Raw genomic sequence first — 14,780 nt, 5'->3', positions numbered from 1 at the left:
ACCCGTCCGGTCCCAGCCCTCCGCGGATCGGATCTCCCTCCGGCCTTCGGCCGTCGGGCGATCCGACGCGCGGTCGGGCTGGTACCTCGGGCGATACGGAATACACCGTGTTGTATTCTATATGTATGTATTTTGTGAAATTCGTATGTTTCCTTGTGACGAATAGTATGTGTTTCGTAAAATTCGTATGAATTCCATAAAATCCGCATGAATTCTTTGGCACCCCTGATATAGGATAGCAAAGTGGAAAAATAACCAGAAAGGCTAGTTGTCAATATTTATCACATTTGAAGGATAGGCATAACAGGTGACTATCATGATCTTTTCAAGATGCCAACCTGGAGACCTGACTGTACGATTTATGTACTATATTTGTGTGGTAGATTTTTTAACATGCTCAAAATGTGGCTGTATAAACACGGGGGCTTTACGACCCACCATCAGAGAGTAAGCTAGGTACTCATTTTTGAGTCGGAGCCTTTTCAAAGGGAACAACATTAGGCCCTGACAGATATCCGAACCCAGAACCTAAGTTATATATGCTAAATCAACAACCCCGAGTAACCAAAATAACACCTGGCCACCTTTGCCCTACATAATGTATTTCTGTATTATTATCTATGCCTGAACCATCATACTGTTACTTCCCTACTAATAATTACCGCATGATACAATCACTATGGCGACTTATGATGTAAAATTGAATAATTAAGCGACACAATATTTCTGTAGAATCAAAGTTTTGGGCTTAGGTTTGATGTCAACATTATTGTCTTTTTGAGAACATTTATGTAAAGCAAATGTGTTTCAAATGAGCTTAATTAGCTAGTAAAGACTAAGAATGGAAGTACAAGATGTTAGGAATGTACGATACATTTGAAAGGGTTTAGAAGTATGTGACAAGGAAACGACGGTACAGGTAAATGTGACAAAAACATGGCCAAAACCCGGAACAAAAATTGACAAAGCAATTGCAACAAATTAACTGTACTAGTAGAACCACAGAAAAACGTCCTCGATGTATAGTAATTCTCCTTTCAGCTTTCTGAAGTTCTTAAATTGATACAATAAGGATAAAAGCCACATCACTAGTGTCACAACGTAGCACAAGGCTGAAACGCCACACGAAGAAAAACAAGGTCCCAATCGTGACGTCAAAACAGTCACACACAAAAACCATCGCTACAAACCTTCTAACGCTACAAACTGTTCACAAACGTTACCTAGTTGTCAGGACGTACCTTTGCGAAGCCGAGAACTCTTTTTAACATCCAGTCCTGGTAAGTTATAGTAGAAAACTACCAGTACCAAATGGACGCAGCCTGCCGAAAACAGCGCCAAACAACGTGGAAACTATAACGTTGCTAGCCTGTCAAGCCACGCCTACAATGTATTGCGGCAGCTAGCGGTACTGCATCTCGAGCCTAAAGCTATCAGTCGACGCGTATCCATAACTGTGTCTGGGGCAATCTACGTTCTTGGATACGCGAACACTAACGTTACTAGTATCCAGAACCGTGCCCGATCCTAACTCTAACCCATTCAGGCATAGAACTAGATAGGCACGGTTCTGGGTACAACAGAGACTATCCAGAACCATGCCTGATCCTAATCCTAACCCATTCAGACATAGAACTAGATGTGAATGGTTTATTTGACATTTCCCTCACATATATCACACTTGCAGTCCTAAGACTGAATTATCGTGATAATACATACATACATACATAGGCACGGTCGTGGATACAATACCACAGCAATACTCGATGTTAAATAATCGGTAAAACGGCACTTGGAAAGATAACGGTGTTTGGAGAGCCGGGTCGTGAGAAAGGTTCGATAAGAACATGTGTGAGTGTACATGAAGGTATGTGGTTCGTGTAAGATGGGGAAATGGATACGGAGAACAGCTAGCTATACTAGTAACATTAGTGTATATGTACGCATACTATCCAGGCACAGTTCTGGATACGCGTCGTCTTGGGCATGGTTCTGGATAAAGCACGGTTCTGGATAAGCGTGGACTAGTCAGAACTGTGCCTGAGAATGGTTCTGGATAAAGCGTGGCTCTGGATACCCCAGACATAGTTCTGCCTAAGCATGGTTCTGGATACACTAGCACGGTTCTGGATACGCCTGGAACATCCAGAGCCAAGCCCGAACACGGTTCTGGCTAGAACTAGCCTCTACCAGGCTTCGGGAGGCGGCTGGAAAGAGTAGAAATCGGCCAAATAGCGAGATAACATGCAAGGGGAGTTGGTCTGCTCTCGGGAGCGGCAAACTGTTCTCTCCGGCAGACCAACTTCCTTAGCATGCTATCTCTCTATTTGGCTGATTTCTACTATTTCCAGCCGCCTCCCGAAGCCTGGTAGAGGCTAGTTACAACAAGCCACCCACACTTAGAGCGCTGAACGCTGCGCAGGTTGTACCTATCAGGCATGTTTGCCATTCTGTCCGCCACGGTTGAACTGCGAGGAAAGGGCAGTCATTGTTCCGTTGAGAAAGCAGTCAGTGTTGTGTTGGGCTGACACCCGTAACGAACAAACGACCCTACCCTGAACGCTAGTAACCTCCGTAGCGGGCTTATAGAACTGGGGGTTTGGTGGTCTTCGGCTGTTTTCTGATTAGCCTCCGTAGCAGGCTTATAGAACTGGGGGTTTGGTGGTCTTCGGCTGTTTTCTGATTAGCCCAGTTCTAAAAAAACGGTGGTAATTCAACCAGACCGGCTATGCTGTCTATATGCAATCAGAAAATAGCACATAAAAGCTCCCAAAGACCATAAAGACCCCCAAACCCCCAGTTTTTGGCATGCTGTGGAGGCTAGAACGCTAGTGTTGTGTTAGGCCACACCGAGTAATTTTGTATGGATGACGTCCGCGCGGGCATTGATGTTGCAGTCATCCATATTGTATCCAGAACCGTGCCTATCCAGTTCTAAAGCTAATTTTTGGGTTAGGGTTAGGATCAGGCATGGTTCAGGATAGTTCTCCACGTATCCAAGAACGTAGATTAGCCCCAGGCACTGTTCTGGATACGCGTGGGCTATCCAGAAACGTGCCTGAGCAAGAGTCTGGATAAAGCACTATTCTGGATACAATCAAAATGTGGTGTCCCTAGAATTTGACTAAATTGTGGTGCCCCTAGAATTTGACCAAATTTGGACTATCCAGAATCATGCTTGAGCAAGGTTCTGGATAAAGCACGATTCTGGATACAATCAAAATGTAACTGTCCCAAGAATTTCCAAAATTGGACTATCCAGAATCGTGCTTGAGCATAGTTCTGGATAAAGTACGATTCTGGATACAACAATATGTAGTGTCCCAAGAATTTGGCCAAGCACACTGGGCCTTAGCGCCAAAGCTATTACATGTTATGAGTGTTTGCTTCCTTGTTTGAGAAGCTCTTTCTGGTTGACATGTGCCCTATGATTGAATGTTGAAACAGGGAAATATATTTGCTCAATTCGCTATTTGCTTACTACAAGATTTTTTTGTAATGACATATGTAGATTGCAAATAACGATGATGAACCTTTTCTATGATTAATGAATTTGGAACAATGACAACAAAGTCATTATTTAGAACTATAAGCGTAAAATGCAGTTAGGACCTCTTTTTTTCTAGCCAGCAATCGCTGAGATACCATCATAAACGACCAAAATTGGATTCGTGGAACCCTTGATTGTTTTATAGTTGAAATGTGATGCACAATATGTGCTAAAGATAATTTAAGAGGCACCACCCACAAAAACCCACAAAAAAGTTTTAAAAATCGCTATTTTTTTGTATGAAATTCGTTGACCTATCTTTCAAATCAAATGTTTAGTCACTCATCTGTCGCCAATACAAAGGCACAGGTACTCAAGATTAGCCTCTACCAGGCTTCGGGAGGCAGCTGGAAAGAGTAGAAATTGGCCAAATAGAGAGATAACATACCAGGGGAGTTGGCCTGCTAGAGATTACAGTTTGTTGGTTGCAAAATGTACCCTCTCTGGCCGGCTAACTCCCCTGGTATTGTATTTCCTTCATCTTGGCCAATTTCTAGTATTTTTCCAGCTATCCGCGGTGCCTGGTAGAGGCTAACAACTCAAGATAACTTCAAAAGTCATAAAAGATCATACTTACTTCTAGTCCCATCCAGTCACTGTGAAATCCCTCCCAAGTCTTCCCCTCCCCACGCTTTGCGTTCGCCTTTTCCAATCGATAAGTACAGTCAATATGTACCCAGCTATCGACCAACTGTTCCCAAACAACAGGGCAACACCTCACTGTATACTAGTACAGTCGGAAAATGTGCGCACACGTCTTACGTAAAATTCACCGTTCTCTTTGAGCCGTCAGCAACTTTTGCTCCTTTGCGTTTTTCGAAGGGACTCAAGTTGTAGCGAAATCTCCCGTCACTATGTAACTAAAAGCCACACTAGCGACCAGCCGTGCTTGCTTTGGAACAACAGACCGCTCAAATGTGTAGAACCCTTCGTATAACCTCCCTCGTCGAAAGATATGTTGATCCAGCTAGAACACGTCCTAGGTCTAGTAGTCCCGTAGTTGCCGATGGTATAATATTTTCCTCTTGATCTGCAGCCGGTTCAGCCTGAAATAGTGACTTCACGAGGTTACCCTGCTATGTTGTTCTCTCCGAGATCGTTGGTAGCAGGCGAATAACCTCGTCGAAAGATATGGTGATTCAGCTAGCTTGAGCTCCGTTCTACTAGGTGTAGTGCTAGTAGTCCCGTCGTTGCAGATGGTGTAATGTTTTCCTCTTGATCTGCAGCAGGTCTAGCTTGAAATAGTACCTTCACGAGGTTACCCTGCTATGTTGTTTCTCTCCGAGAGCGCGGGTAACGTACATGTATGGCGGAGTTTACCGTGTTTGCCAGTCATTAGCGACGGCGTTCTGCTGATGTGGTCTCCGTAGGTGGCCAGAAGGCAGCCTCCACCAGGTCTTTCTACGGGAATACGGATCGTAGAATTCGGCAAAGAAGAGAGTAAAATTGGCCAAGAGAGTCCGGTCGCGGGGAGGTAGTTTCTTTCCCTAACTGCGCGGCCAGTCAAACCTACAAGGCGGTCAAACTCCCCTGGTAAATTCTCCTATATATAGCCAGCGTAGTTAGTCTGGTAGAGACTAGCCAGAAGGGCATCAGAGGCAGCGACTGTAGCCTGCAGGTTGGTGGATACTGCTGAGTAGGTTCTGGAGCCCTGGTGGCGACTTTAATTAATCCTACAACAGACAGACGACAGGAGGACAGAAAAACATTTGGAACCTACCATTGTCTCCTTAGGGGCTTCTAAAAAGACTTCACATTGACTCAAACTGTTCAAAATGACTTTTAATTCTTCTTAAGTTGCAGCAAAGACACCTACAATACCGACGGACCATACAAGTAGGTTTTTATTTACTGATAGAGTTTTTTCTAGTTCATGAAAAACTAAACCACCCCCGCAATGGGCGAAGATGGACTGTTCTCGGCAAACACAACTCAACCTCCGAGGCAAACACTGCCCACGTCAAAAGCCTGCCGTATTGTTTTCCTTGCCGCTGGAGTGTTTGCTTGAAAGTTAGAGAAGCAGCGGAGTTTGGAGTCGCCCCGTCAACTCCGGCGAGACGGCGGTATTCATGTTGATGCTAGACCGAAAAAAATACGACAGAAATGGCTAGTTGTCTATACAATCTATCTTATATTATTATTATACATTAAAGAATGTTTCAATCTTAGAGACTACATGTTAAAGAATAGTAAAACCTTTATTTTTATCACTGATATATATTCTGTACGTAATTTGCCACATACAATCTGTACGTAGGATGGTGTTATCCATAGTACATGTATTTAACTTTGTTAGATATTTATGTATTTAGCTTTGTTAGATATTTAGTTGTAGAAGACCATACAAAAGTCCCTGTACTTTTTGCTGTGTCATAAAGAATGCTATATCCAAGGAGGTTCAAAAAGGAAGCTCCTTGATATTTCTGCGTACATTACTATTAGTATATACTTGCGATAGACATGTACAGTCTTTGGGAAAATTTTGTACGCATTCTTACTAGTATGTGCTGTTCTATATTTGCAATGGAGGTATCATCACATATCAGTATGTATTTCAATTGGAGCCTTTTATGAAATTACAGAAATTTTGCTATAAAAGACTACATTTTTGTATGTAATGCACGTGCATATGTCTTGATATTTGGGTCATGGCACTGGTTTGTAACAGAGCAAGGGGTAGTGTGTTAATTGTGTAGATATTGTGATGTTTGATCCAAGAGTGTGCTTAAGCGAGCGCTCTAAAATGTGAAATTAGTGACTTGTTTGCCTCTTAGGTTATCAACGGTTCTTAGCATAGCCCGAAATGCCACCGAAACCAACACATGTACTTCATGTTCACTTTAGATCCCTTGACTCATATTCCGAATAAGTAGGAAGCAAGCAAAAGCAATCGGAATGACGCACTAGTTTTTAGTATCAGACATAAACCTGTATGTGTACAATATCTGTGCAGTTGTAATATGTGCTGTCCATGTCATGTTTTAAAACTAAGACATTTTGTATGATACATAAACTTGTGAACTACTTCGTACGCGAAATAGGTGAAACAAGCCGTACGGTGTAATGCAGCCAGCTGCCGCCGCGCCGCGTGCCTGCGAAGCTGGTGTGTTACGCCGAAGGGCGGTGATACCGGATATATCGATACAGAGCAGGGTAACCTTACTTTACAGCCATCAGCGAGTGTCAACAGCAAAACAAGCGCATTAGGAGCAGGCTTAAACATTTACAGAACAGGGCCTTTGCATCCGACTTACAAGTGTTTTTTTTTTATTCGTAAATAATGACGATACAAACCATATCACTGAGCTAGCAAAATTTGGTTTATGTGTTTGAATATGATTTACGATGTTAATGTATGATTTGAAAGACACGAAATCTTTTTTTTACAAATCGTTCTTCCTCTTAATATATTTAACAGACTAAAGTGGAAGACACTATTAGTAAATTTCTATGAAATCCATTGAGCAAGATGTTAAATGTTTAGTGGCTCAGCGGTTGTAGTTTCTAGTGGAAAGAGTAAATTTATCGTAGCCTCCAAATTCTACCCAAACTTTCACACATATACAAATGAAAAGAAAACTACTATCCTCTTAACATCCGAAAACCCACAAATTACAGAAAAAGTGGGATCCTTTGTCTTCCTCTGTCTTCAAAAAAGAAGTCAAACCCAGTAGTTTTACCAGTAGTTTCTTAGTAGTTATCAGTAGTTCTATATATACTAATTGTCTGTTTTTATACCATGTTTCTTCTGTTCTTGCAATTAGCCCTCGGGCAAGAATTTGCAATAAACAATTACAAGTAAACGTAAAGAAAATTCCTGATCTATCCAAGCATCGACAAGAGCCAATATAACCCGCCTGTTCAGAGTAACAGACACTATAATACTTGGTAAGTAAGTAATTATCTATGAATTTCGTTGAGCAATACATTGTATGTTAAATGTTTAGTGGCTCAGCGGTTGTAGTTTCTAGTGGAAAGAGTAAATTTTACAGTAAACATAAAGAAAATTGCGAATCTATCGAAGCATCGACAAGAGCCAATATAAACCGCCTGTTCAGAACACTTGCCCCCGAGAGCAAACAATATCTGCCCGATAACGTATTAAATCATTGATCTTTATAATAGTGCCTGGTCACGATTATCGCGCGATGGTCTTACGAGTGCATTCTTGGCATAGTCGTGCAACATTCAGCTGCCATAATACGGAAAAACTGTCATAGATCCTTGCCAGTGGTTGGTTTTATTTTAGACGACCCTATGCAAGTTAGGGGTGTAGAATTGTAAACCCTTAGTTTTAACGCATATCTGTATGACTGTGCATCTGTATCTGTATAGCCGCTATAACTGCTCTTCAATGTAACACACCAGCTTCTGTATCTGTATAGCCGCTATAACTGCTCTTCAATGTAACACACCAGCTTCTGTATCTGTATAGCCGGTATAACCGCCCTTCGGCGTAACACACCAGCTTCTGTATCTGTATAGCCGGTATAACCGCCCTTCGGCGTAACACACCAGCTTCTGTATCTGTATAGCCGGTATAACCGCCCTTCGGCGTAACACACCAGCTTCTGTATCTGTATAGCCGGTATAACCGCCCTTCGGCGTAACACACCAACTTCGTAGGCACGCGGCGCGGCGGCAGATGGCTACATTACACCGATCTACCTGTTACATCTAACCCAGCGACTAGATAGATATATGCTTAACAGACGATGAAAACAAGTTTCCTCTTCTATGTGCTCTGTTATGGATGATTAATTACGTGTATCGACCCGCGCGCCCGTCAGGCGATGTCGGCCTGCACAAGTTTGCACAGGGCGGGACCGCCAACATACGGGCACTCACATCAGACGATTTTTGTTAACATTAGCAATTCATGACGCAACTAGTGGCGCGATCGGCTGTTGAACATCCGGGCACTAAGATCAGACGATATTGTTACCTGCGCCAAGAGGGTTGTGTTTTCGGTGACGTTCGTGTGTGTGTTAGTTTGTCTGTATGTCTGTCAACACGATAACTCGAGAAGGATTATATAAATTGTCTTGATATTTGGCATGTGGGTAGGCATTGATAGCACCTAGAAATGGTTACATTTTGGGCCGCCTGGCGGCTTTCCTTGGTACTACAGCAGAAAGTCCTGTTTTGATATCTCGTGATTTGGACATTTTGGACTTACCTCATTTCGAGAGATGGCAAGACTGAATGTTGATAAAAGAAACTAAGTGGTTCATTGCCATGTTCGACGCAAAGATGTGACAAAAAGTGATATAAAGGTGTCGGTACAGTCATCCTGGCTCAATGTAGGTGTTCGCTGCTGTTAGCGGTAAAGTCGCAAGGGGGCGTGACGTGAACGTTCTTATGACATTAGAACTGTTGTACCGAGAACCATGCTTTTTAGTAGCGTCACCTCAAGGGCTGAGAAGGAAAGTCTATTGTTTTGGATTTTTTATGTAACCAACAAACTGGTTTTATTTGCACTTCACATTGTTCCACAACAAATCATCTGTTTACAGAGATAGTCATACCCACAATTGTTACAATATTAAAATGAAGAATATTACAGCAGGTACTCGCTGTAAACCTTTTACAGAGCTTTAAATTAAGTTTCTCTTAGCAATGTAACTTTATATTATGGAAATTAAAGTCTATAAGTTTTTAACCCACAAAATTACTTTACATTCCTTATTGTAACACAACAAATAAGTTTTAAATTTAGTCTTACTGTCTGCTCTTCATTAAGACAGTTTGCAATGTAGTTTCTAAGATTCTAAGATACATAAACATTAAATTTGTTTTATATTGAGTTAAAAAATTCTATAACATCATCAGTACTTTGCTTTAGTTACTATATTTTCAAACATGAATTATCCCTAATTATCCGGTAGTGTTAGTGTTGGGTTTAATTAGGGGCTGATACTGACCCTGCCCTGTCTGATCATCGCCACTGGCCACTACAGTAGCTGTGGTGTTTGTGTTGGATTCAGTGATGGCCTGAGACTGGCCCTGTCCTGCCTGATCATGACCACTGGTCATTACAATAGCTGTGGTGTTTCTGTTGGATTCAGAGATGGCCTGAGACTGACCCTGCCCTGTCTGATCATGACCACTGGCTATTTCTGAAGATGCTGGGTCCCTTGGTGAAGTTTTAACACCTCCATATATAAGATTTGGCTGTAGGGCAGCTAGCAATGCATCACGTGGTAGGTTTCCTATATTCAAAGACTGGGCAATGGCCGGAGACTGCTCTGTCTGACCATTGTCACTGGTCACTACAGTAGGTGTAGTGTTTGTTTTGGATTCAAAGCTTGTCTGAGACTGACCACTGGTCATTACAGCAGTGGTAGATTTAATAAGGCCCTGATAATGGCTTTTAACTAGCTTTGAGTATGAGGCGTCCGGCCCTGTGTCATATAATGAAGCTTTGGTTTGAAAGGGTTCCGTGTTTGACTTTGAGGCAGTCTGATCTGTGTTATATAATGGACCTTCGGTGTCCAAGAGTTCGTTGATAACCTGATAGCCTGTCTGACCGTGGCCACTCACCAGTACATCAGCTGTGGTGTTTGTTTTGCATGCAGCGATGGCCTGAGGCTTACCCTGACCCGTCTTATTATGTTGGTTCATATCTTCATAACGGTTATCATGAGGAAAATTTGCTACAGCTGAAGTTTTTGTGTTGGTCTTAGTCTGGCCCTGCGCTGCTGAATTATGTTGGTTCATATCTTCATATCGGGGAGCAGGGCCACTAGCTACTACAACAGCTGTAGTTTTTGTGGAGGATTGAGTGATGGCCTGAGACTGACCCTGCCCTGCCTGATCTTGCTGGTTGTCAATATCTCCATATAGATGATCAGAACCACCACTGGTCATCACAGAACCTGATTTGTTAGTTTGTATAGTACCAGTTATAACATTTGGATCAACGCGAGGGTCCCTGGTCTTCATCTTGTACCAGATTGTGAAAATCATGGCACCGATCAGAGCAATGCCAACTACTGGACCACAGACTGAACCAATGAGAACAGGTAGGGAGGGCCCGGGAGCAGATTTTTGGGAAATGCTTATTTCTGGTTTGTCAGACGGAATTAGTGTTGATATCGGATTGTTTGGTTTGCCCACAAGACTTTCTGTCAAGCCAGCATTGCGTATGAAGTACCAGTTATAACGGGAAGGGACGCTGGCACTGGATAAGTTATTAGAGCTTACTTGGACATGGCCAGGCAGTGTGGAAAAGGATGTCAAGCCTACATTATGTGCTGATGGGCTAGTAATGCTTTCAGTATTGCCAACTGAAGATGTTGACAATGCAGATGTCGTTTGGATGGGTGTAGGTGGTGACACAGTTGGCTCTTTACATATCAATTCTTCATAATTGACATCTGCAAGCTTCTTTCCTCGGAATTTGGATGGTTTGGCACATATTATCAAGTCTTTGAATGAGGGAAATTTAGTCGTTTTTAGCTTGAAGGGGGCCATCCTACAGTCACAGTGCCAGGGGTTCTTGTCAAGTTTAATTTCAGGGATAGATGGCGACAAGCCATAAGCTAAAGGCGAAATGGCAAACATTTTGTTCGACTGAAGTTTTAAACTTCGGAGTTGGGGAAGATTTGAAAGTGCACCAGCCTGAATCCTTGTTATCTTGTTGGAGGACAACGACAATATTTCGAGCTGGGGAAGATTTGAAAATGCACCAGCCTCAATCGCTGTTATCCGGTTACTATCCAGGTTCAATGTTCCAAGCAGGCGCAGATTTTTAAATGCGCCGGTTTGAATCTTTGTTATTTGATTAGAAAACAGGAACAAAATCGTCAGCTGGGGAATGTTTGCAAATGTACCCACCGAAATGTTTCTCATTTTGGTGAATATAATGTTCAGATTTCGTAGAACGGGTAGATCTGCAAACAAGCTGGGTTGGAGTGTTGTTATCGGGTTATAGTCTAGGCTCAACCATTTTAACATGGGTAGATTTTCAAGAACACCATGCTGAATTGTTGCTATCCTGTTTTTGTCCAGGTATAACCAACTTAGCTTTGGTAAATTTGCGAATGTCCCTGGCTGAAAATTTGCTATCCTGTTAGTGCCCAAGTACAATTTGTCGAGGACTGGTAGATTTGCGAAAGTACCAAGATTAATCTTTTTTATCTGGTTTTCGAACAAGAACAACTCTTTTAGTTGGGATAGTTTTGAAAATGTAGTAGGGTGGATATTAGTTATTTTGTTCCTACTTAAGTGCAACTCTTGGAGCTGTGGTAGATTTTCAAATGCATTGGAATGGACGTTATTTATTTTGTTACGCCGGAAGCTCAACTTCCGAAGCCTGGGCAGACTGGGGAAATGGGCAACAGTGCGAATGCTATTATCTTCAAAATTCAACTCAATCAAATCCCTATACCTCGACAACATACGCGGATTTAGAGTCCTAAAAGAATTAGCTCGCAAGCACAACTCAGAGATGGATGTTGGGAGGTCCTGTGGGATTTTGCGGAGTTTCTGTACCTCACATCTGCAGGGTGAAAATGGTTCACACTGTTTACAGGTAGCTTCTGGTGTGTTAGGTTCCACCAGGATGATGAGAAGAAAAATCAGCACGTGTCGCAGCTTTCTTCCCATGCTGTCCGGCCACCTAAAAAGAACAGAAAACCCCATGGTTGAGCCACCCATTTATTGTATGTACTTATTTCATTTTTTCAGGTCAAATCGTAACTCGACAAATCAGCACGTGTCTCAGCTTTCTTTCCATGGTGTCCTAAAAAGAACGGAAAGCTCTTCTGTTAAGCTACCAACATGTTGTATCCGTTAAATCCAGGACAAATAGTAACTCGACCTGATTTTCTTAGGTTTTCCTGACTGCCATTCATCCATGCATTCATTCATTAATCCATTTACTCATTCATTTATTCCATTCATTTCACTGAATCAGTGTAGTTTAAAAGTTAGAAAGTTTGGAACGGTACTTATTGTTTGGCTATTTAAAATTCAAGGCTGTTGTTGTCGAAGGACACTTGCTTACGTATTTACTCCTTTATAGTGTGAAACAAACTGTTTTACATTAATGTGGTGCTGTTTATATGCATATGGTTGTTTTGATTGTCTGAAACTAGATGTTTGAATATTAACATTTAAGATTGTGTGCTGTTTTACAGCTGTTTTTACCTCTGTTTCCACCCGCCAGATAAGAGATTAGCAAAAGAATAAGGCAATCATACAAAATCCCCTGAAAAAGATTCGTCTGCCTAGTTCTTAAATATCCAAACAGACATATCAGTGTTCCTTAGTAACTCCCTAGTCAATAAACTAACTGAAGAAATTAAAACTTCTGTTAAAGCTATGTAACGAAATAAGCTGTGGCCAAGGACATTACACGTGTGTAATGTCCTTGCTGTGGGTGATACTGTAAGCTTCCTTTCTGAGAGTACAATCATGCAACAGATCTAAAACGTTTTGATCAGTGCATTACTTGTAGTCGTTACTTTCCAAGCAGATATTCGTGGGGAACATTGTTACCTTTCTAATATGGCTCGTTTTTTTTCTGTCGTTACCCTCACCAGTTATAACAGGTAGAATTTAGAATCTGCATTGGGAATTGAGCCAAACCAGGGCCCCAGACACCAAAATACCCATTTTTTGCCTAACAAACAAATAAAACAATTTCAAATGCCTGTATCCAGGAAATGAAGAATGCAAACGTCTGGCCACCATACCTTCATGCCAAATTTCAGGTCATTTGGAGAAAAATGAAGAAATTGAATCCATTAAACGAAATGGCAGAAGGAGAAGGAACACGATGGAAAAAACAAATGATTACCCATGGTATGGACTAAAATATGATGAAGGTATATTATCACAGTAGATTTTCCTTTCTAACATTTTTATCTACTGGCAGAAACATACCTTTAAGACAGTTGACTTTTTTTGTTGGCAGGTTCTGGGGAGGAACTCGTGCAGAATGCCTCAAGGCAGCTGCCGCCGCGCCGCGTGCCTGCGAAGCTGTTGTGTTACGCTGAAGGGTGGTTATACCGGCTATACTGATACAGATACAGATACAGAAGCTGGTGTGTTATGCTGATACAGATACAGAAGCTCCGGCGCTTGTCGTCTGTGGTGCGTCCTTCGTGGCTGATCTGAAATGCCGTGTGAGAAACAACCCAAGGTTGGTCTTATGTAAGATGGTGGTGTTGATTGTCTGAAACTGGTTATTTGAATAATGCTAATATTTATGATCATTATGTAAATTATAATCACCATGCAGGTCTCAATATACGTTGTATATTTTTTTTCATACCTGCACTGAGTCTGTGCAAATTTCATGAGTCTGTGTTTGCAAACTAGTTTTGCCAGAAAAACTGGCAGAATGGAGCAATAAAAAAAAACTTTTTTCCAAAACCTTTTGCAATTATAAGTCAATTAAACATCAAGCCCTTCCCGAATTTTGCCTTTTAAGTTGCCAGTACCCCCTCCCCCATTTTGCATTTTTTCCTCGTCAAATGTTATAATTCAAGACTTGATATTTGAAATATAGGTATAGTAGTGTGTTTTTCATGGCTTTATCATGAGTTCCATTGCAAAATGCATCAAACCCCCTCCCCAAGCGTCACAGTGCTTGGAGAGCAGCCATGCATTCTATTCTCTCCCAAAGACCTTGAAAATGGTACATACTGCTTTCTCTGCTTAGCATTTGGGAAAGAGTATGGGATTTGAACACACACCACTATATATAGCGGACTGCCCCCCTGCTGTAGTGATGGCACAACTGTGTGGCCCAAGGGTACGGAACTGGAGATGGGCGCCTTAGTCTCTACCAGGCTTCGGGAGGCGGCTGGAAAGAGCAGACATCGGCCAAATAGAGATAGCATGCCAAACTGTTCTCTCCAGCCAACCAAACTCCCTTACCACGCTATCTCTATTTGGTCAATTTCTACTCTTTCCAGCCGCCTACCGAAGCCTGGTAGAGGCTAGGGCGCCGCCCTATGCACATGGTACCGGAAGGACTTTAACTAACTTAAACCATAGGTTACATTGCAAGTTTCATCTACTGGGCTCTAAACATGTGCTTGGAGAGTAGCCATGCCTTCCCTACACCTGTTTCCAGTTGCCTGCATGCCTAACTGCGACCATGAGGTGACCAGCGCCCGTGTATCTGTCCCGGCTGCGACCTGCAAATACTTACTCGTCCTATAAATTCTACACGTTACCACTTGTCTACAGGCGACACCATGTCAAAGGCTTGTTT

At 42.2% G+C, this 14,780-nt stretch overlaps 2 protein-coding genes across 2 annotated transcripts in view; both read right to left on the bottom strand.

Annotated features, from left to right (window-relative positions):
- LOC109468866 (trichohyalin-like) overlaps positions 1–4,494 on the bottom strand; it is an 11,501-nt gene extending 7,007 nt beyond the window's left edge. The window contains exon 1 of the mRNA XM_019767236.1: positions 4,128–4,494. The gene's annotated coding sequence lies outside the window, so the exon portion shown is untranslated. The remainder of the gene's footprint in view (positions 1–4,127) is intronic.
- A 391-nt stretch (positions 4,495–4,885) lies between these two features.
- LOC109468507 (nyctalopin-like) lies at positions 4,886–11,404 on the bottom strand. Its single transcript, XM_019766751.1, has 2 exons — positions 10,841–11,404; positions 4,886–4,951 (listed from the first exon to the last, which is right to left on the bottom strand). Exons 1-2 carry the CDS (start codon positions 11,402–11,404, stop codon positions 4,886–4,888), a joined length of 630 nt encoding a protein of 209 aa, XP_019622310.1.
- Positions 11,405–14,780: the final 3,376 nt, after the last annotated feature.

The sequence above is a fragment of the Branchiostoma belcheri genome, unplaced genomic scaffold (assembly GCF_001625305.1).
Source record: "Branchiostoma belcheri isolate BF01 breed outbred unplaced genomic scaffold, Haploidv18h27 scaffold2, whole genome shotgun sequence".
Classification (NCBI taxonomy): Eukaryota; Metazoa; Chordata; class Leptocardii; order Amphioxiformes; family Branchiostomatidae; genus Branchiostoma; species Branchiostoma belcheri.
Note: the sequence above shows the minus strand (reverse complement) of the source record. Positions and strands in the feature narration are given on the sequence as shown.